This window comes from Lutzomyia longipalpis, chromosome 2 (genome assembly GCF_024334085.1).
Source record: "Lutzomyia longipalpis isolate SR_M1_2022 chromosome 2, ASM2433408v1".
NCBI classification, from domain to species: Eukaryota; Metazoa; Arthropoda; class Insecta; order Diptera; family Psychodidae; genus Lutzomyia; species Lutzomyia longipalpis.
In genome coordinates, this window is record NC_074708.1 from 19,964,625 (window position 1) to 19,985,611 (window position 20,987).

The 20,987-nt window shown below is 37.5% G+C and overlaps 7 protein-coding genes across 9 annotated transcripts; 4 read left to right on the top strand and 3 right to left on the bottom strand.

Moving 5' to 3' along the window:
* The first annotated feature begins 130 nt into the window (after positions 1-130).
* On the top strand, positions 131-1,966 carry LOC129789438 (serine--tRNA ligase, mitochondrial). Its single transcript, XM_055826256.1, has 2 exons — positions 131-1,056; positions 1,125-1,966. Exons 1-2 carry the CDS (start codon positions 182-184, stop codon positions 1,534-1,536), a joined length of 1,287 nt encoding a protein of 428 aa, XP_055682231.1. The 5' UTR covers positions 131-181; the 3' UTR covers positions 1,537-1,966.
* Positions 1,558-4,177, bottom strand: LOC129789418 (uncharacterized). Of its 2 annotated transcripts, XM_055826228.1 has the most exons (4): positions 3,128-4,177; positions 2,663-3,037; positions 2,377-2,602; positions 1,558-2,131 (listed from the first exon to the last, which is right to left on the bottom strand). In XM_055826228.1, exons 1-4 carry the CDS (start codon positions 3,327-3,329, stop codon positions 2,017-2,019), a joined length of 918 nt encoding a protein of 305 aa, XP_055682203.1. In that variant the 5' UTR covers positions 3,330-4,177; the 3' UTR covers positions 1,558-2,016. The 2 variants fall into 2 exon arrangements, with proteins under 2 accessions (XP_055682203.1, XP_055682202.1); XM_055826227.1 differs by having other exon boundaries at positions 2,377-3,037.
* A 77-nt stretch (positions 4,178-4,254) lies between these two features.
* LOC129789314 (protein FAN-like) lies at positions 4,255-7,577 on the top strand. The gene is made up of 6 exons (XM_055826075.1): positions 4,255-4,335; positions 4,396-4,641; positions 4,708-5,343; positions 5,526-6,599; positions 6,671-6,799; positions 6,869-7,577. Exons 1-6 carry the CDS (start codon positions 4,322-4,324, stop codon positions 7,491-7,493), a joined length of 2,724 nt encoding a protein of 907 aa, XP_055682050.1. The 5' UTR covers positions 4,255-4,321; the 3' UTR covers positions 7,494-7,577.
* A 118-nt stretch (positions 7,578-7,695) lies between these two features.
* Positions 7,696-8,773, top strand: LOC129789430 (uncharacterized). Its single transcript, XM_055826244.1, has 2 exons — positions 7,696-8,486; positions 8,557-8,773. The coding sequence occupies exons 1-2, from the start codon at positions 7,706-7,708 to the stop codon at positions 8,691-8,693; spliced, it is 918 nt and encodes a 305-aa protein (XP_055682219.1). The 5' UTR covers positions 7,696-7,705; the 3' UTR covers positions 8,694-8,773.
* On the bottom strand, positions 8,704-9,716 carry LOC129789453 (proteasome subunit alpha type-7-1). The gene is made up of 2 exons (XM_055826274.1): positions 9,518-9,716; positions 8,704-9,432 (listed from the first exon to the last, which is right to left on the bottom strand). The coding sequence occupies exons 1-2, from the start codon at positions 9,617-9,619 to the stop codon at positions 8,785-8,787; spliced, it is 750 nt and encodes a 249-aa protein (XP_055682249.1). The 5' UTR covers positions 9,620-9,716; the 3' UTR covers positions 8,704-8,784.
* A 2,901-nt stretch (positions 9,717-12,617) lies between these two features.
* On the bottom strand, positions 12,618-14,477 carry LOC129789476 (uncharacterized). Of its 2 annotated transcripts, XR_008750446.1 has the most exons (4): positions 14,366-14,477; positions 14,018-14,273; positions 12,993-13,842; positions 12,618-12,900 (listed from the first exon to the last, which is right to left on the bottom strand). XR_008750446.1 is itself a non-coding variant. In XM_055826304.1 (3 exons), exons 1-2 carry the CDS (start codon positions 14,122-14,124, stop codon positions 13,450-13,452), a joined length of 465 nt encoding a protein of 154 aa, XP_055682279.1. In that variant the 3' UTR covers positions 12,618-12,900; positions 12,993-13,449. The 2 variants fall into 2 exon arrangements, 1 of the variants encoding a protein (XP_055682279.1); XM_055826304.1 differs by lacking the exon at positions 14,366-14,477 and having other exon boundaries at positions 12,993-13,807; positions 14,018-14,124.
* LOC129789465 (uncharacterized) lies at positions 14,197-16,464 on the top strand. The gene is made up of 3 exons (XM_055826292.1): positions 14,197-15,620; positions 15,711-15,849; positions 15,921-16,464. The coding sequence occupies exons 1-3, from the start codon at positions 15,159-15,161 to the stop codon at positions 15,971-15,973; spliced, it is 654 nt and encodes a 217-aa protein (XP_055682267.1). The 5' UTR covers positions 14,197-15,158; the 3' UTR covers positions 15,974-16,464.
* Positions 16,465-20,987: the final 4,523 nt, after the last annotated feature.

A 20,987-nucleotide genomic window follows, 5' to 3' on the forward strand; every position in this document is an offset into this window, starting at 1 on the left:
ATTTATTTATTAGAAAAAATTTTGGTATTGGAGCTCTGCAATTCTGTATGAGGTTATGTTATGAAAAACAAAAAGTTTGTGGTTAGTTCGGATTGCTAAAGAAAAAGATAAAAGCCGGGTAAAAACATATTTATGTGGTAAAAAGTTCTACAAAAATATTGTAAAAATATTTTGTTTTAAAATGCAATTAATAAACAAGTGCTTAATCTTACCAAACTTATATTATCAATTACAAAGATACTTTACAACGTTTCATGGAAGTGCTGTAAAAATCAGTAATATAGTTCCGGAATTCAATCTTTCCTATCTTCTGAATCCAGAGAATACCCAAAAAATTGCAGAAAATATTGCTCGACGTAAAAATGTTGGTGACATTGAAAAAGTTCACGAGTTGGCCAGGAAATTGTCTCATGGTACAGCAGAAGAATCAACCACAAAAAAACAATTGGAAGAGGAACTTTATAAAATTCCTAATGATACCCATCCAGATGTTATCAACTACGGAGATGAACCAAAGATCGTTCAGTTTGTAAATGAAAAGAGATCCTTTCCATTTAAGGCGCTGCAATTTGCGGAGCTCTGTCGGAAGAATAATCTCTTGCGTATGGAGAATTTAGGAAATTTTTCAGGACACAAAAGCTATTATTTGCTTGGAGATCTAGCAGAGTTCGAGCAAGCGCTTCTGCAATTCACTGTGGACCGCCTCTCAAATTACAACTTTGAATTGATCTCTGTTCCTGACATTGTTCCCTCACAAATTATTGAAGGATGTGGTTTCAGCACCACAGGTGAGAGAAATCAAGTTTACAAACTCGATCAATCTCCACTGTGTCTATCGGGAACGGCGGAAATGTCCCTCGCTGCATATTTTGCCGGAAAATCCTTACCCATAGAATCACTTCCGATTAAGGTCATGGCTGTATCCAGATGCTACAGAGCTGAAGTATCTGGCTTGCAGGAAGAGCGTGGGATCTATAGAGTGCATCAATTTAGTAAGGTGGAAATGTTTGGAGTTGCTCAACCTATCAAATCTAGTGAACTTCTTGAAGAATTTAGGTAGGTACCTATTATACATTTCTTTTTCAATTATTTTTTTATAGAATTATTTTTTTTCATTTTTATAGACATATTCAAATGGAATTGTTCAAGGAGTTAGGTCTTCATTTTCAAATACTTGATATGCCCCCAGTGGAATTGGGAGCACCAGCCTACAGGAAATATGACATAGAAGCCCTTTTAGCAAGTCGCGGGAACTATGGTGAAATTTCCAGTTGCAGTAACTGCACTGACTACCAAGCTCGTCGTCTAGCCATCAAGACATCTTCCGGGGAGTTCCCTCATACAGTCAATGGGACAGCTTGTGCAGTACCTCGAATGTTGATTGCCATACTTGAATCATTTCAAAATGCCGATGGAACAATCTGTGTGCCTGATGCTTTGCGACCTTATGTAAGTTTTGAAAAAATGTCACGCCGAAAGACAATCCCACAAACAAAACTTGTAAAGAAGATTGATAATCCCAATTTTGTGGGATAGTCCGAGGCCAAAAGACACGAACACAGTAAACAATTTGTCGATAGATTTATTAAGAAATGAAATAGAATTCTTTTGTTAGTTGATCCATGAAAATAAAACTCATTATGAAATAAATCTTGTCATTATAAAATAAAATAGCTTATGTCAGTCGGCGTCCCCGGGGCAAAAAATATAAAGATTATAAATAATCATGGCAAGATAATAATAGTAAAAAAAAGTAATATTTTGCTGATCTACATACTGTCTCGTGGAGGAACTATTGTTTTGTCATACGATGATACAATATATTCAGGAAGTCTCTCCTGAGAATCATTTCGCGCAATTACAATTATATAAAAAAAAAGTATATAATATAAAGAGAGTCATATGGTAAAGAAAATTGCAAAAAATTAAATTGAGAATTCAAGGCATTAAAGATTTGTTAAAACGATGATTCTTTTTCATCCATTTGGGGCAATCTCTATGATCGCGATCATCAAATTATGGGCGAGGCTTTATTGTTTTGCTAGCCGGTGGTGGTATCTTACAAAATCCAGCAGCATCAAATACCGGAAGCAATTCACGAACACGCCCTGGTATACTTCCATCAAGCATGCTGTAGAGAGATATTTGCACACGAATTAGGTTTCTTTTTAATTTCTCTTGTTCAGATACTTTTTTTTTGTATTAAATTAGTTTCTCTATCAGAACATGGGCATGATTATGTGCAGAATTCAATATTCTAATGGGTTAGCACAAACTACTCTCTTTTTCATTACCTTATGCTTTTACTATTTTACAAGGTCATCTTGTTAATATATAATTTTTTTGAAACAAATGTAAAATATTAAGAATACTCACCGTCCTCTTTTGGTTGCGATTCTGGCCCCATTCAGTGGCAAATTAGCTTCCGTGGGGAAAAATGTTGCCCCATAGAAATCCAATCCATTCTGGAGGAGTGTATTAAACTCCTCAAGAGACGCGAGTGTGATCCTAATTGGAGGGGGCGGTGAATCTTTAGTATTGGCCACATCCTGTTCATCCTTAACAGGCGGCTTTGGAATTTGTGGTTTTGGCGTTGATGTTCCTGCCAATTTTAATATTTTTTTTAGAATTATATAAATTTTTTTTCTGAGAAAGCCTTTACCTTCCACTGGTTGCCCGGATTTATCTGATGATGGGTACTGAATAACAAGTCTCACCACTTCGACGACAGAATTAAATCGGTAAAGGGAGTGCCGTATATCATCCACAGGGAGATCGTCTGGCACATCCAGCACAAAGAGTGTGAATGTTTTCTGGGGGCGACAAGGAATTGCTACTTTTTTATAAAATCTAGCCCCTGTGACTTTGTGAAAGCCCTTCTTGAAGACAGCTTGGTAGTCTTCCGGACTAGAGAATTTAAAGAGGATTCCTGTTGCTGTCTTTGTTAAACTAAAGCATCCCTTGAAGTTCATTTTTTCACAAATTAGAGCCGCCCGCTCCATAGACAATTCGTGAGATGGCGTGAGAAGGAAGGCACCTGAACACCAAAGAAAGAAGTTTCGTAAAAAAATTCTTTTGACCTCTAAAAATTAAATAAAAATAGAGAATTCTGTTATGATCTCATTACCTTTCGCGAGGAAATTTTGTGAATCTGAGATTTCAGAGTCATCGGAATCTTCACTTTTATCGCGCTTATCATTCCACATAACATCGGATATTTTAGGGCTACCGATTGTCTTTGTGACTAAATTGGTATTGCTCCGATTCCGTCGAAATTCCGGGATATTTTTCTCCTGCTCCACATCCGAGGCATTTCCAATGTACGACATTTTTCGCGTGCACCCACTCTTAGATAAAATCCAAAGAACTACAACGCACCAGCACTTTTCTTAATTTTCCTTCCACACTCTGAGCTTTTCCGCGCACACAAAGGAGAATCCAACGAGAACTGAGAACTCCTCATGCTGCTGAGTTTCTTTTATAGGACCATCCCCCGGATCCCCCTGGAAACGATGAAACCATACCGACGTGGAACCCCAATCACTTGGGTTCACACATTTTAAGTTTGTGCGAAATGTTTTATGACTGCTGGCATGGAAAACAATACCACATTATCTTCGGTTGATTTCCTTCTTAGCGAAATCCTATAAATGGTATTCTCAAGTAATTATCCAACAATGATGATTTGTTGTCTGTCACAGAGAATTTAGGAGTCTAAAGAGGCGTTTTAATTTTGCTCAATTGCTTCCAAGATCATAGTTTATGTAGCGCGAAATACTAATCCGTAAATTGAAACACATTTAAATTGATCCAGCATTGATCTTATTCCCAAACCATCGCACTTGCAAGTTATCTGAACACTTGGCATTTTATTTTTTAATTGTCAAGAAATTTTTATCAAACACCTAGTTTTGGTGTCTCAGCCCACAGTATGGTTTTAATTTTAATGATCCATTGTTGAGAATTTAATTAATGTCGATTTTTGGAGAATTCGTCAATAACAAGATTGACCATTAAGTGTGTAGAAGAAATTATGGGAATTGAGTTAATTGAATAAAATTAGGCTTCTTTTTTTGGGCGATTTTACAGATTTTTTTGTTATTCAATAACGTTCGCATTGTCTTGCCGTGATGAAAGAAATTTAAATAAATTTTATAATTTTGGCGGTATTTTGGGTTAGTAAGGTGTCCCAAATAAAACTTCAAAGGGGAATCCCAAGATTTCGCATATCGAATGTATCGAATTAAGCGATATATTTGGGACTTCCAAAGGGGTTGATGTCAATACGCGACGACAACTATAGAAAGTACACAAAACATAAATGGATAGAGAAAGGTACCCATCCGGATTTGCAGTTATAATTCTCAAAAGCTAACATTTTGTAATTCAATACAGGTTTTCCTTGCTCCTTTTGGAACCAGGAGAGGTCTATTTTGAGGACTTTTCTGTGAACATTCTGAAGCCGGTCATCGTGGATGAGAATCGTCGGACAGGGCGCCTCAAACTTTGCTCCAAATCTCTGGTGTACGACCCTCGAGATATATCCCAGCCCATCATAAAGATTCCCTTCAGGGAATGCAGTGACATCAGTTGTCCGCCAGGAAACCTTCAGAAATGTGAAACTAACGTACTCATTATAAGGTTCTGACGGGGATTTTTTCCCTCACACACTCCAGTGACATCATTATTTCTCATTTTGCTTTACAGATGCAATCAATACATTGAAATGCTGGAGAATAACACAATCGCACCATACAAATTCTGTGCGCAACCTATGGAATTCCTCTTTGAATTCAACTACGTGGGGGTGGATGATTGCTTGACGAAAATCAGTCAGCTGTACAGAGCTTCCAGTTTACAGCCATGCGAGCAGAATAGTATGATTGCCACAATAGTTTATTCAAGGCACAATCGTCTCAAATTTGATCTTCTGTGGCTTGAGGATGTCTACGAGGAGGTAATCACGGACTTCCAAGTGGATGAAATAACACCTCTTGTGGTGAATCCCGGACGATTGCTGCTCTCCAGTAAAGCAATATATTTCCAGCCCTATAACAACATTCATCCATACTTTGTCAAAAAAATCAAATTGTCACAGATTAATGGCTTCCTGAAGCGTAGATTTCTTCTTCGGCAAGTTGGCTTGGACATTCAATGGCGAAATCAAGAACGTGATGAACACTTGTACGTTTCTTTTCGACGTGAAAGTGACCGGGAATCCTTCTACGATGTCACTCGAAAGCAGAATGAGTTTTCTTACACAGACCCAGAGCCAGAAAGCATGATTCTCAAATGGCAAAATGGACTCATATCCAATTACGATTATCTTCTCTACCTCAACAGGTGAGTGCACGCAAACTCATGACTCACAGTGTATAAAGGTGATTCACCCAATTCTCCAGACATAAATCAAACTTAATGCCAGTCTTTGTTTTCATTAAATTTAGAAGTATAAAAGACTTAATCGCAATCTGCAATTTGATTTCATTCATCTGATCAATCCTATTGCCCTTTATTAATTACAGCTTGGCCGATCGCACATTTCAGGACTTAACGCAATATCCTGTATTTCCTTGGGTAATCAGCGACTATAAATCTGATCATCTAGACTTGAGCAATCCGAAAATCTACAGAGATCTAACGAAACCAATAGGAGCCTTAAATGATGAACGTCTGGAGAGGCTTATTGAGCGCTTTGAGGAGATGGCTGAACCCAAATTTCTCTACGGTTCTCATTATTCAACACCCGGTTTTGTTCTCTTCTACCTTGTTCGGAAATATCCGAAACTCATGCTATGCCTCTGCTATGGGAAATTCGATCACCCTGATAGAATGTTCAACAAAGTCCAGGAAGTTTTTAATAATTGCTTGAACAACATGAGCGATTTTAAGGAACTTATCCCCGAATTTTACGACACGGATTCAAAGGGAGATTTTTTGGTGAATTCCTCCAAGATAAATTTTGGATGTCGCGCTGACGGGACGGTGGTTAATCACGTCATCCTGCCACCTTGGGCAAAAGATAGTCCAGAGATGTTTGTACGAACTCTTCGGGAAGCTCTTGAGTCGGAGTACGTTTCACAGAATCTCCACCACTGGATTGACTTAATATTCGGCTATAAACAACGTGGTGAGGAGGCCGTAAAGGCCAACAATTTATTCTACCATCTCTGCTATGAGGGAGCCGTAGATCTGGACGGTGTAACGGACATGGCAGATAGACATGCTCTTGAGGTGCAGATATCTGAATTTGGACAAATCCCCAAGCAACTATTTACGCGACCGCATGTTCCGCGAGTTGTCACAAATGTACCATGCTCGTCGCCTAGTACTCCCATGTCCCACGAAGATGAGCTGCAGCCTCTTCTCACGCAACTCTCACTGGACATCAAATATTCAGCGCACAAGGATGTCATTACGTCAATTGCCATCGATGGGAATTGCATAATCTCAACGGGAAAGGATGGTGTGCTTAAATGCTATGACTACAAAAAGCAAAAACAATTAAGAAGCGTTCCAGTCACGTCCATGCCAATCAGTTCTTGCATCAAACTTCCTGGTGTCAATGTCGTTGTCGTGGGATCTTGGGACAATTCAATGTAAGATTTTCAATTCCTAATCATTTTACGGTCTATTTTTTAATTTTTTCTTAAAATATTTAATTTTACAGCATATCTTATGATTTAGACTATGGCAGACCAACCAATGTTATTACAGCGCATGATGATGCAGTTTCTTGCTTAGCCTATTTGAAGACTTTGGGATTAGTGGTGTCCGGAAGTTGGGATTGCAGTGTCAAGTAAAGTTACAAACAATACTGCAAAACTCAAACAACGAATTAAACTTGATATTTTTTTTTTGTCTGAAGGATCTGGAAAGGCTTTGATAAGGACTCTTTGTCAACATTCCGAATATCCGAATCAATGAAGGCATATTTGTCACTAGAGGACAAGGTCGAATGCTTGGATGCTCAATTCAGAGATTCAAAAATAATCGTGGTGATTGGAAATAATGTAGGTGAAATAATTCTGTGGACACTGGATGCGTCGATTGGGAGAAAATCTCCAGACCCCAATGAAAGTTCTGCACAATCTGTGATACTCTCCACAAAATCCCCACTAAGTGGGATTGCTTTCAATGGGAATGGAACGAAAGTAGCAAGCTGTGACGTGGCAGGCATTTTCCGGGTTATCTACATATCTGAGCATCAAATGGGCACAGTGATCTTCCAGAAGGAGCTCGCCAGTACTTTTACATGTCTCAATTGGACACTCAGTGAAACGCAAGTACTCGTTGGCGATACTCGGGGGCTCATTTACGTCTGGGATGTTCACATTGGAAAAATGTCTCTAGAATGTGAAACCCACAGTGGACCCGTTTGGTGCATCACACGAACACCAGATAGATCTCAGATTATCACAGCCGGTTGTGATTCTCCCCGGGATACATGCATCAAAATCTGGCAAGCGAGCTACAGTAAATCTCCTTTATAGTAGTGTAACTCAATCTTCATGGATGAGTTTCTGCTAATGTGAGCGATTAATAAATATTAAGACTTAAAAATATACCTACTCAAATTAATTTGTTTTTGTTCAAATAAATCGCGAAAAATTAAAAAGTGATCAAACAATCATAGGAGGCTATGAACTGTGAAACAATCGCTAAGACGACAAAGTAGTGAAAAAACCAATCTAGCCCGTAAAAGATGGAAGAAGAAAACTTTGTCATACACCTTTGGGCCCTGGTCAACGAAAAAGGCTCCCCTGTGTCATGGGAGAAGTCAGGCACCAAGTTCTCGATTGACTTCGATAAACTGGACAACTACCTGCAGTCGGGTGAGTCAATTTTCTCTGCTCAAAATCAAACTGATTTTGCTATGGAACTCCTGAATTGGGGCTTTCGGCGGACTGGTTGGTCAAAGCTAAATGAAAATAAGTGCATGGAAATTAATCCACGTGAGATCTTCACTCATAAATTCTTCAAGCGCAATAATCCCAATCTTTTGACGCTAATTGCCCCAACACAACGCATGGAGAAAAATTCGATGATTTTTTTAAAGAAGAATTTCGTGAGCCACATGAGAGATAAAGATCTATGCTTTTGCATTGTCCATAATGTACCACGAATGGAAAGAGAACTTAATAATTTACAAACGGTGATGGATTTTGAAAAGCAGCGTAAAAACCTACAGATTCAGGTGCAGAGGAAGAAGATAATTAACTTCTCAATGGGAAGCATGCCATGGAATGGAGCTGTTGAGTCAGAAAATACCGGGAATGAAAATAGCGTGTACATTGGGGATATAGCAGGATCATACGGGATTGTGGATACGAACAAGTTAAAGGAGTTCTTTGGAAGCTGCATTCCAACGTATGTTATTGTGAATTCTGAAATTTTCATATCAAGTTCTGTACCAGAGCGATTTGCATCACTGATCGGGGCATCACAAGTGGATTATCCAAAGGAAGTGGTTTCTGCTGAAAATGGTAAGTTCCCAGTTTGCCTTTGAGAGTTCAATACTTACTAAAAAGACAACAACATATATAATATATACAGCAGATGGAATCTGTCCAGAAGAGCAGTCAACTTCTGAAGTATCTTCAGGAATCATTGAGGTGCCAGAAACAAAGACAGAGAACTCAGATCTTTCACTGAACCTGCAGGAGACCTTTGATGTTCTGAACAACTATTAATTATGTCGAGTTTCTGTGTTTTAATTTTATTGTTTGAAATCAAAATTAATGCAAAAATTATATCCATTATTGTAGAAAAGAGTTACTGCAGCTACTTTTTCTGCTTTTTCTTCTCTGCTTCCTCTTCCTTCTCCTTCTCAATTGCCGTGACGTACTTTTCGATTGTAGCTACGTCCAACATCTGTAGGGGCTCATTTCGACGCATCACCGCTATTTCAAGAGTCTTCTGACCAGATTGCACTACTTCGAGGAGTGCCTTTATGGCCAATTTTACAGCTCCAGCCTCTGTCTCAACTTCCTCATCTTTGTAGTACTTCTCCAGAAACTCCCGAACTGTCTTAGCAGCTCTTCCAGTTGCATTAGCCTTCCATTCGTAATAAATACCCGACGGTTCCGTCTGATACAGGTGGGGTACACCATCGTAGTCAAATCCCCCAATCAAGCAAGAGATACCAAAAGGACGCCGCCCATTGCTCTGTGTGTACTTTTGCTTCAAGCCCGCAATGTACCGAGTAATGTATTCCAGCGTCACTGGATCCTCCACATTCAGCTTGTGGCTCTGACACTCTACCTGAGCACGATTGATGAGAATCCTAGCATCAGCTGTGAGTCCCGCAAATGCCATTACTACATGACTATCCAATAGGCATATCTTTCTCACAGTGCGCTCCTCCTGTAGTTTTGCCACGGATTTCTTTTCTACCCCCAGCACCACAACATCCTTTCCACGGACTCCAACCTGGAAGGTATCAAGGAAAGGATTGTATGACTTGCCTAAAAATGACCAGCAAATTTGTATGGAATTTGAGGTTAGATTCACTTACCGCTGTTGATCCTTTCCGTACAGCCTCCTGGGCGTACTCCACCTGCAACAAATGACCATCTGGGGAGAACACAGTCACAGCACGGTCGTAGCGTGAGGACATTTTCTAAGTATTTCTCTTATTTCCACCGAAGGCGACAAATAAACAGTCCGGAATAATGTAAGTAGGCAATAATTTACCAAGTTGAAGTTTTTTTCACAAAATATTCGAAATTACTTTTGTCGTTGGTGTTCCACTTCGTGGTTTACCAATAATCTTTCGAATTCCGTCGGAAGATTCTAATTATCCGGAGATTTTTCCCTTTTCGAAAAATTCGATTATTTAAAGAAAAACACTTTTTTGGGGCTTCAAAAGTTACCGGGAATGCTTAGGGGACCCCCGGGGAGCTTCAGTAAAAATTTGGGGGCGCGACTCGCCGGATTTTTTTCCGGATTTTGCACGACACTTTTTGGCGCGCATTTTGAGTGTTTTGAACTGACGATGCCAATCTACGCGGCATCGCTTCCTGGTCACAAAAAAGGCGATTTCGCCGGAAAATTCGGTGGAAAACGCGAGAAAATTGCAAAAAACTTTCCGTGTGAGTGAAACAGTAATATATAGTGACGTGCGAGAGAGAGAGAGAATGAGGTGAAATAACACCTGCATCCGTCTCATTTTCTCCTCAACAAACAGTGCTAACAAATAGCAGTGGAAGCTTTTGGAACTAATATTTTAACATCGGGTTCGACTAGCAACTTGAAGTTTGTACACTTTTTCAGCACACTTTTCTTCCCGGATACACTGAAAAAAACGGTTTGTCAAAATATTTTAATTAATGTTTCGACGCGCATTTTTTGACTTCCTGAGCCATCCTGATCAGGTTTGTGATCACAGTGAAGCTCATGGGATGTGCAAAAGTGCCTGAGAGTGCTGAAAATATGAAATTCATGTTTTTCAGGTCAAAAATTCTTAGAGATTTTTTAGCCTTTAGGTTCACATCAGGGATTAAGATTTCCTCTTGGGCAAAAGATATGGCACCAGGAAGCTTCTAATGAATCTCAGGAACTTCCTTTACAACATCCGGTTGCTCCCTGAATTGTATTCAAAGAAGAATGAGCTTCCCGGACAGAAAAATTAGCTTCCCGGACAAGAAATATAAATGCTTTCCGGACAGCAAACCACCTTCCCGGACGGAAATATAAACTTGCCGGAAGTTGTGCTATCATCAAAGATGAAGCACCAGGAAGCTTCTATGGGATCATAGGAACCTCCTTTACCACATCCGGCTGATCCTTGAATTGTATTCAAGGAGTAATGAGCTTCCCGGACAAGAAAAATAAATTCTTCCCGGACAGCAAAATTACCTTCCCGGACGGAAATATAAACTTGCCGGAAGTTGTGCTATCATCAAAGATGAAGCACCAGGAAGCTTCTATGGGATCATAGGAACCTCCTTTACCACATCCGGCTGATCCTTGAATTGTATTCAAGGAGTAATGAGCTTCCCGGACAAGAAAAATAAATTCTTCCCGGACAGCAAAATTACCTTCCCGGACGGAAATATAAACTTGCCGGAAGTTGTGCTATCATCAAAGATGAAGCACCAGGAAGCTTCTATGGGATCATAGGAACCTCCTTTACCACATCCGGCTGATCCTTGAATTGTATTCAAGGAGTAATGAGCTTCCCGGACAAGAAAAATAAATTCTTCCCGGACAGCAAAATTACCTTCCCGGACGGAAATATAAACTTGCCGGAAGTTGTGCTATCATCAAAGATGAAGCACCAGGAAGCTTCTATGGGATCATAGGAACCTTTTTTACCACTTCCGGCCGATCCCTGAATTGTATTCAAGGAGTAATGAGCTTCCCGGACAAGAAAAATAAATTCTTCCCGGACAGCAAAATTACCTTCCCGGACGGAAATATAAACTTGCCGGAAGTTGTGCTATCATCAAAGATGAAGCACCAGGAAGCTTCTATGGGATCATAGGAACCTCCTTTACCACATCCGGCTGATCCTTGAATTGTATTCAAGGAATTATGAGCTTCCCGGACAAGAAAAATAAATTCTTCCCGGACAGCAAAATTACCTTCCCGGACGGAAATATAAACTTGCCGGAAGTTGTGCTATCATCAAAGATGAAGCACCAGGAAGCTTCTATGGGATCATAGGAACCTCCTTTACCACATCCGGCTGATCCTTGAATTGTATTCAAGGAGTAATGAGCTTCCCGGACAAGAAAAATAAATTCTTCCCGGACAGCAAAATTACCTTCCCGGACGGAAATATAAACTTGCCGGAAGTTGTGCTATCATCAAAGATGAAGCACCAGGAAGCTTCTATGGGATCATAGGAACCTCCTTTACCACATCCGGCTGATCCTTGAATTGTATTCAAGGAGTAATGAGCTTCCCGGACAAGAAAAATAAATTCTTCCCGGACAGCAAAATTACCTTCCCGGACGGAAATATAAACTTGCCGGAAGTTGTGCTATAATCAAAGATGAAGCACCAGGAAGCTTCTATGGGATCATAGGAACCTCCTTTACCACATCCGGCTGATCCTTGAATTGTATTCAAGGAATTATGAGCTTCCCGGACAAGCAATATAAATTCTTCCCGGACAGCAAAATCACCTTCCCGGACGGAAATATAAACTTGCCGGAAGTTGTGCTAACATCAAAGATGAAGCACCACGAAGCTTCTATGGGATCATAGGAACCTCCTTTACCACATCCGGCTGATCCTTGAATTGTATTCAAGGAGTAATGAGCTTCCCGAATAGAAGAATTAGCTTCCCGGACAAGAAACAAAAATGCTTTCCGGACAGCAAAATTAGCTTCCCGGACGGAAGTATAAACTTGCCGGATGTTGTGCTATGGTCAGAAATATAGCACCAGGAAGCTTCTAAGGGATCTCAGGAACTTCCTCTGCAACATCCGGCTGATCCTTGAATCGCATTTAAGGAATATTGGGGCACATTGAATGGGCTTTTCCGGACAGTAAAATAAGCTTCCCGGAAGTTGTGCTATCTTTCAGGCTCTTTGTTAGAAAGATTAAGTAGAGCTATCAGCACAGGCAGAAATATAATAGGGGAAGGAATTGATAAATAAATAAAATAATTGAAAGAACATTTTTATTTAATCTTTTTAAACTTTTAGCATACATTTTTTTCATGGAATTAATATATAAGATAAGCTTTATCAGATCCTGCACCTGAGGCTGCAATTTCGACAGTACCGAACTCTCCATGGGCATTTTGTCGTTGATCTTACTGTCCAGCTCACGAACTTATTCTCCATGCTCCAAATGTTATCAGTCTTATCGAAGTATTGATCCACAAGTTCCTCATTGACGTTCTCGAGATTTCAATGATTGCTAATCTTTCTGTTGCTCGTCTAGCTGGAGAATTGAGAGAAAAATGTGTCAATTTAATTATACTGGAAGCAGACTGGACTTTTAGTCTCACATACAAAGGACATCTGTGTTCTTACCTTTATTTCTGCGCCGGGAGATGATTTGCTGATGCAATTAGCGAGAATTTCAGGAAATGTTGCTATGCCTGCGTCGATGGAATGGAGCTACGACGACGACGACGGGGGATCCGACGTATGAGGGAATGACGACAGAAGCGCATCGGGGCATTTTTTGCGTCATCGTGGACCTCCACCGCGATTGTTGCGAATTGGTGATGATCTGAGGTGGGAGTCTGCGTGGGCACAAGCACGTGAGCAGCTGTAATCTCCTGCCCGTCAATTTACCCCTCATCCATGGCATTCGTAGCATCAGCGAGGCTGTTGTATTCCACAGAGAAGAATCTCCGGCTGGTGTTATGGTCCTCTCAAGAGGGAATTCAATATCCCCCCTGTACACATTGAAGATCTCCACGACGTGGTCTTTGATTAGATTGCGCGTGACTCGTCCAATGTGAATGAGTGTCGTTCATGGCTTTCAATGCTTACTGCGAGGCGATCCCGAGCGTGAGCAATTGCGTGCATCACGTGATGGCTTATCCGGTGACTTCCTGTATGCCCTATCATCCTTATCAACACTACGACGACGTGATCGTTCACACTTCCTCGAACGCTTTCCATCCTTACCATCTTTTGCCGTCTTAATGAGATTCTTTCTGTAGGAAGATTCTGGTGATATTTTTGGGCTTCGCTCAATTCCCTTGCTGGAGCCTGACGAGGAGTCACTTGATGAGCTCATCAACACGATAAATGGAGATTCACATACCACTAATTTTGCTGCTTCTGGACAGACAGCCACGTTTCTTGCATTCCTTGTCGCGTCCATTGCGCTGTACCTTTTTTTATTGGCAAACAAAACATTTTTACCACCCTGAAGTTTTTAGATACCAAAATCGTCAATTAAATGAGCTAATGTCACATGTGCTTAACAATTTTTTTTTCAAAATTTTTCACAAAAATAATTAAATATTATTGTAAATAAAAAATATAATGTCAAAAAAAAACAGAAGTTTTAGAACACTTTGAAATAAAAAAAAATAACTCACCCATCTGCTTTATTATTGCCATTCTCTTCCTTTCTCATTACTTCAGCAACTGCAGCACTAGCAGCAGCAATATACTTGATGGCTCTTGTCTCCACTTTGGATTTCATCTTCTCCAAGCCAAAATTCACAACGACATTTTGGGGAATTTTATCTCGAGTACATCTTGTTGCATCCTGGTCAATTGGATCACACTTCCCTGGTCGACTTGTGGTATTTTTTTTTGATGTTTCACCACATTCATGCGTTGCTCGTCTAGCTGGAGGATTGAGAGAAAAATGTGTCAATTTGATTATACTGGAAGCACATTGAATTTTTAATCTCACATTCAAAGGACATCTGTGTTCTTACCTTTATTTCTGCGCCGGGAGATGATTTGCTGATGCAATTAGAGAGAATTTCCGGAAATGTTGCTGTGCCTGCGTTGATGGAATGAAGCTACGACGACGACGGGGGCTCCGACGTATGGGGGAATGACGACAAAAGCGCATCGGGGAATTTTTTGCGCCATCGTGGACCTCCACCGCGATTGTTGCGAATTGGTGATGAACGTCTCAATGAGAGTCTCTGTGTGGGCACAATCACGTGAACAGCTGTAGTCTCCTGCCCGTCAATTTGCCCCTCATCCTTGAGCTTCATGACATTCTTTACATCAGCGAGGCTGTTGTATTCCACATAGCAGAATCTCCGGCTGGTATTGTTGGTCCTCTCAAGGGGGAATTCAATATTCTTTATTTCCCTGTACACATTGAAGATCTCGACGACGTAGTCTTTGATCACATTGCGCGTCTCGTCCATGAGTCCGTGAATGAGTGGCGTTCTTATTCGATGACTTCCGATATGCCCTATCATACTTATCAGCACTACGAACACGTGATCGTTCGTACTTCCTCCAACGCTTTCCATCCTTACCATCTTTTACCGCTTTAAATGGGACTCTTTCTGTAGCTTCTGATGATATTTTTGGGCATGAAATTTTTTTTGTTGATATTTCCAAACTTGTCAACAACTCAACTTGTCAAAAATTCAATTTGTCAAAAAAAAACAATTTGTCAAAACTTTAGTGTGGAGCAATTTTTCACGTTGAACAAGTTTTGCTGCTGTCGCGTTTTTGCAAAAAAAAAAGTGAGTTTTTTGAGAAAAAATGGAGGAAGAAAATGAACTAAAGTGCCTTGAGAATGAAAAGGAAGAATTGCTTAAACTAATTGAGGAGAAACGTAAAATGAAAGCCCAAGGAGTGGAGTTAAATCAGACTGAAGGAAAAATGGCGGCGGAGGACAAACGCGAAGAGTTGTGCAAGAAAGTGGAGACTCTCCAAACGGAAAATGAAGCCCTCCGGAAGATGCTCAAGGAGCAGAAAATTCTCAATGCCCAAAAGGAAATTGCGGAGCTGAGAAAGTTCCTTGATGAAGAATCCTGTGAGAAGGAAGCAAAAGCACCCAATCCGATTCCAGAAAAGAGAGTTAGCTCATTTAAACTGGAGATACAGGAGCTTATCCAAGGCAGCTCCCGCGGGGAGTCACGGCCACAGAGGGGAAAGCCGTATTACTCCTCAGCCCTGAAATGGCCGGCACTGCCAAATCGTGACGAAGCCTCCAAAATCCGGGTAAATTTTTTTGGGACATATTCTGGCAAAAATCTTTTTTATTCTTTTATTTTTTTGAGAATGAAAAGTTTTTTTTTTATTAACTTTCAGGCTGCTACTGATGCGTGGAAGGATCAGGCGAGAATGTTTAGGCGAAAGTACGGGAGCTGCATAAAAGAAGTAAGGGAACTGATCGAAACACGTCGCATGATTTTAAATCAAGCGAACAAATTGTCTCTTACACGTGCAGGTAGGTGATCGGCTCGTTTGCAATTTCAATGACTGAAATTTTTTTTTTATTATTCCTTATTTATTTTTCAGAAAAGTCACGCATTCACTCCGACATGGACTTATTCGCTGATGATGAAGAGTAAAGTCGCCTTGCAATCAACAAATACTCCATTTATTTCTTTCTTTCTTTTTTTATAAATGGAAAATAATGCTAAACGTAGATGTTTTTTTCTCTCAAATTTAAATTTTTCTTATACAAAAATTTTGTCAATTTCTTGTGTTAACACAAAGTGAAGTAAAATATTTCTTTCTTTCTTTTTTTATAAATGGAAAATAATGCTAAACGTAGATGTTTTTTTCTCTCAATTTTGAATTTTTCTTATACAAAAATTTTGCCAATTTGTTGTGTTAACACAAAGTGAAGTAAAATATTTCTTTCTTTCTTTTTTTATAAATGGAAAATAATGCTAAACGTAGATGTTTTTTTCTCTCAATTTTGAATTTTTCTTATACAAAAATTTTGCCAATTTGTTGTGTTAACACAAAGTGAAGTAAAAAAAGTTTAAAGTTAAATAAAAGAAGTTTAAAGTAAAGTAAAAGAAGTTTAAAGTGAAATAAAAAATTCTGTATAATACTTAAGAGTTTTTTTTTGTAATTTGTTCGTACGAAAATACACATGATGTCATCCTTTGGATCAATGAAATTTTAGAACGCAATTGAAATGAAGCCACGCATGGTTTCAGGGGATCTCCTCAACCCTCATGCACTTCAGAATGCTCCTTAAAAGATCATTTTACAGCATCATAATTTATAGTGAATCATCCTGTTAAATAAGAACCATAAAGACAACAAAGAGAGAAGCTAACAAAACAGAAGTTATTATGTCAATTTAGGGATTCTTTTTATTTTTTTTATAAACAAAATTTTGAAAATTCAGTAGTTTTAGGCCTATAAATTAATGTGAAGTTCTTTCTCAATGGGTGTGGTTTTCTGTGTAGTTTCCTCTCTCAAGATTCACAAATTTGACCCGCAAGCTCATTGGTCGGCTTAATTTTGGTATAGTTCATACCTAATTTGGGTGTGTCCATTTGACTTTGCTGCACAACAAACAGCTCACTAAAGCTTTTCTTATAACCTATTTGACTTTCACGCTTTTACGGCTTCTCTAAGTGATCCCATTCTCGTTCACCATTTTCCTTTAGTAACTCCTACTTAAAGTTGTATTCATTACATATTTGAAATAAAATAAAAATAAATACTTTTTTATATTGTATCCCTCCTCCACCCCTTAGTCTGATAAACTAAGGCTACTAATAAAATTAAAATATTTTATATATCTTTCATTTCATTCTCACATATGAAACACTTATATGCAATTGTTTTTCTTGGCTTTTCATTTTCAATGTAAGTTGAGTAGTGCTCTTTTATACAAGGTATATGTATCCATCTTTGGCAAGTGACACATTTCACATTTTTTTGTTTATTTTCATTTTCTGTATATCCACATTGTATGCAAAGATTATCTAAATTTACAGATTCTTCTAGAAGCAGGCAAGTAAAAAATATTCGCCAATCATCTATATTTTTATTCGGAATTGTTTCACTATCCGCTGCTATATATTGATAAACATAACTCAGAATATAAATTCCACAGTTATATCCATCCTTCTGTATTACAATTAATTTATTATCCTTTGCTACAGGTTGTACAGTTATTCTTTTATTGGCTTTTGCCGCCAACATAAAATTAATTTTCTTAATGTGTTTTTCAGAAGGGTAATTATAACCTACTGTAGGATTAATGAAAATCAATTTTTCATTTTCAACATCAATTATATAAATCACCCAATGACAATTTGCGTAACAATATGGCAGAAATATGTATTTAGAAGCTTGTAAATTAATTTCACCGATTTTATTGAGTACGAATTTATCCTCATCTGTTGTATGGCAATCATCCAAATATAGTTTAAAATTTACTGGATCTATTGTGACATATTTATTATTTGATGACTTCTTTTTAATAAGAAGCATGATAATGGTATGAATACAAATATCATTAAGCCATTCTGGTTTTTTCATATATCGAAAATCCTCCGCTTGAAACATAAGAGGTCTTTTCTTTATACCCTCATATCGTGAAACTATAAAAGAAACAGCAGTATTTTTTCTAGATTTGCTTTTAATTTTAGAAATAATATCAAACATAGCGATATAATTTTTCTTTTGACTTAATTTTAAATTTCTATTCTCACATATCTGAGGTGTTTCTAATTCTTGTGATGCAAATGAATTTAAATATTCATTTTTATCTTGACACATCTGAGGTGTTTCTAATTCTTGTGATGCAAATGAATTTAAATATTCATTTTTATCTTGACACATCTGAGGTGTTTCTAATTCTTGTGATGCAAATGAATTTAAATATTCATTTTTATCTTGACACATCTGAGGTGTTTCTAATTCTTGTGATGCAAATGAATTTAAATATTCATTTTTATCTTGACACATCTGAGGTGTTTCTAATTCTTGTGATGCAAATGAATTTAAATATTCATTTTTCTTTTGTTTTTTGAGAATTTTTTCACTGGTATTAAAATATGTTGTTTTACTTCTTTTCTTTTTTGGTCCCCATACTACATTAAATTGATCGTCTTCAAAATCATCATCTAAAACTTTCCGTTTCACTGATTTCGTTTTAGAATCTTTCTTTTTTAATTTAGATGACTGCTGTTTCAATTTAGCACCTTTTTTATCTGCATATTTGTTTTTCTGTGAACTAATTATATTCTTTTCAATTTGTGTTTTTTTAATTTTTTTTCGGACTGTTACAGATTTTGTACCCTGAGTTTCTTCTTCTTCTTCTATATTTTGATCTTCTTGACTTGCCTTAGGGAACTTTTTTGCAAAAAAGTATTCAGCGTTTTTCATTACTTTGTTATTGTACTCATAGGTTAGATCAATAAATCTACCTATCTTCAAATTTCTATCATTATCTAGCATTCTAACTTTCGTTTCTTGAAAGTATTTTTCAACTTTTGAATTGTTGAATCTTCTTGGCAAATAATAGATATCATGCAATATTTTACTCCATAGTGGCAAATATGCCATATACTGCTTCGTGTAAAATTTAAGAAAATCTTTGTTACACATGTTATTGTTTTCAAGTGTTTCATCTTCCATTTCATCGTCTTTTACGATTAGTTGAGTTTGCGTATTATTAATAATATCATTAAATACAACATAGAACTTGCTATTATAATAGTGTGTAGCTTTTTCTATTCTGATTTCGCTTTTCATATCTATCTCTTCAAATTCCCCATATTCGTCTAATTTAGTATCAAATTTATTTAAAATTTTTTCTACCTGATTAGTTTTCTTTTTTGAAAGAAGTACGATAGCCATATTTCTAAAAATTTTTTTAATTTCATTCAAATCAGTTGATTCGAGTATTGCTGCTGTTATATTCATAATGAACGTTTTAATTTTTGGAGTTTTCTTAATATCAAACCGAGAATCAATTTGCATCTTAACGCAATGCATCAAATGACAACAACATACACCACAAAGTGTAATATTTTTTGGAATTATATCTCTATTATTTTCATTTTTTGGGTATGTGACATACTCATATGCCATATCCAAATATTGCGTTATTGTCAAGTTATTAAAACTATTTATCACAGCATGAATCATTCCAAATGCATAATCAACGACAACAACTTTAAACAAGTTTCTACCACAAGAATTCTGAAAATGATTCAGAAAACTTTCAACTTCTTCTGCGGAATTTTCGCAGGTAATATATTCCATCACTGGTAGCAAATAATTTGATGCACAAGAAATTATGCCAGCATAATACATCACTCTTTTAATTTTCAAATGTTCCTTGTGACATGTTGGCTTTCGGATAATAGATCCGGTAGAATCAAAGTACAATATTCGATCCGATTTTTTAATCAATTTGCATCTCTCTGGGGAAAACAAATACACCTCTAGTGGACTTATTACTTTTTTAATGAATTCTCCTTCATATTCTTCCTGTTTTTTATACAAATCCACAATATCACAATTTCTAACGAGATCACGATCTCCTCTACCTTCAGATTTAATTTTTTGTAAAACTGGCAATTTTATTTCGTGACCTAGGTTGCCCCGTCTTGCAAGATCAGCATCAAGTTTCGAGCTATTGTCCAAAAATACATTTTGGGCATATTCTTTTCTCAAAAGTAATTTGTATTCATCTCTTTCCGAGCCTCTGATTTGGCGATATTTAAAAACTTCTGATTCATCATGTTGATATAAAATGTCTCCGCTGACATATATAATTATTTCAGAATTTGTAATTACAAATTTAAAAGCAAAATTGTGTGTATCATACCCACATTTAGCATAATATATCACTTCTGTGGACAATTTTTTCTTTTGTCTGAATTTTATGAAACAACTTATATTCTCTTTAGTCATTATTTCCCGGAGCTGAATGTTTATATGACTATCATTTTTTAGTTTCTCTTTTAGTTGATAGTCAATTTCAATTCTTTTGTATTCTGTGTATTGACAATATTTTCGTAATGAACGTTTCTCATTTTTCTCTTCGGGATCACTATTACTATTTATAATTTCATTTTCACTAATAATTTCACATAATATATTTTCGTTTAACTCAGCATCTTCAATATAAGTTTCATTGAGAGAAATATTATTTTCACTCATTTTGCAATCAATTTTCTTGAATGAATTGGCAATAATATCAACCACTTCATGACCACTTTCTTCAGTGGAGGATTTTTGAAATCGCTCTGTGTTACCCAGAATTTTTCCAATTTCATTAATATTTATTTCAGCAGGTTGCAACATAATTTCATTAATCTCAGGACTTTTTTCACCGAGATGTTTTTTCATTATATTTTCCTCTTCAGGATTCTTTTCACTGTTGGGCTCTGTTAACATTTCATTTTCATGATTAATTTCACAGAACGTATTCAATATATTTTCGTTTAACTCAGGATCTTCAATACAAGTTTCATTGAGAGAAATATCATTTTCACTCATCTTGCAATCAATTTCCTTGAATGAATTGGCAATAATATCGACCTCCTCATGATCACTTTCTTCAGTGGAGGATTTTTGAAATGGCTCTTTGTTACACAGAAT

What these genes read in the sequence shown, in the direction of transcription:
- LOC129789438 (XM_055826256.1), top strand. Translation starts at nt 182, where the DNA reads ATGCAATTAATAAACAAGTGCTTAATCTTACCAAACTTATATTATCAA. An exon ending in GAACTTCTTGAAGAATTTAG is followed by an intron (nt 1,057 to 1,124) that starts GTAGGTACCTAT and finishes TCATTTTTATAG; the next exon opens with ACATATTCAAATGGAATTGT.
- LOC129789418 (XM_055826227.1), bottom strand. Translation starts at nt 3,329, where the DNA reads ATGTCGTACATTGGAAATGCCTCGGATGTGGAGCAGGAGAAAAATATC. An exon ending in ACAAAATTTCCTCGCGAAAG is followed by an intron (nt 3,038 to 3,127) that starts GTAATGAGATCA and finishes TTTGGTGTTCAG; the next exon opens with GTGCCTTCCTTCTCACGCCA. An exon ending in ATCGCAACCAAAAGAGGACG is followed by an intron (nt 2,132 to 2,376) that starts GTGAGTATTCTT and finishes ATCTCTCTACAG; the next exon opens with CATGCTTGATGGAAGTATAC.
- LOC129789314 (XM_055826075.1), top strand. An exon ending in ACTAACGTACTCATTATAAG is followed by an intron (nt 4,642 to 4,707) that starts GTTCTGACGGGG and finishes TTTGCTTTACAG; the next exon opens with ATGCAATCAATACATTGAAA. An exon ending in TATCTTCTCTACCTCAACAG is followed by an intron (nt 5,344 to 5,525) that starts GTGAGTGCACGC and finishes TATTAATTACAG; the next exon opens with CTTGGCCGATCGCACATTTC.
- LOC129789430 (XM_055826244.1), top strand. Translation starts at nt 7,706, where the DNA reads ATGGAAGAAGAAAACTTTGTCATACACCTTTGGGCCCTGGTCAACGAA. An exon ending in AGTGGTTTCTGCTGAAAATG is followed by an intron (nt 8,487 to 8,556) that starts GTAAGTTCCCAG and finishes TAATATATACAG; the next exon opens with CAGATGGAATCTGTCCAGAA.
- LOC129789453 (XM_055826274.1), bottom strand. Translation starts at nt 9,619, where the DNA reads ATGTCCTCACGCTACGACCGTGCTGTGACTGTGTTCTCCCCAGATGGT. An exon ending in TACGGAAAGGATCAACAGCG is followed by an intron (nt 9,433 to 9,517) that starts GTAAGTGAATCT and finishes GATACCTTCCAG; the next exon opens with GTTGGAGTCCGTGGAAAGGA.
- LOC129789476 (XM_055826304.1), bottom strand. Translation starts at nt 14,124, where the DNA reads ATGAAATCCAAAGTGGAGACAAGAGCCATCAAGTATATTGCTGCTGCT. An exon ending in GGCAATAATAAAGCAGATGG is followed by an intron (nt 13,808 to 14,017) that starts GTGAGTTATTTT and finishes CAATAAAAAAAG; the next exon opens with GTACAGCGCAATGGACGCGA.
- LOC129789465 (XM_055826292.1), top strand. Translation starts at nt 15,159, where the DNA reads ATGGAGGAAGAAAATGAACTAAAGTGCCTTGAGAATGAAAAGGAAGAA. An exon ending in ACGAAGCCTCCAAAATCCGG is followed by an intron (nt 15,621 to 15,710) that starts GTAAATTTTTTT and finishes ATTAACTTTCAG; the next exon opens with GCTGCTACTGATGCGTGGAA. An exon ending in ATTGTCTCTTACACGTGCAG is followed by an intron (nt 15,850 to 15,920) that starts GTAGGTGATCGG and finishes TTTATTTTTCAG; the next exon opens with AAAAGTCACGCATTCACTCC.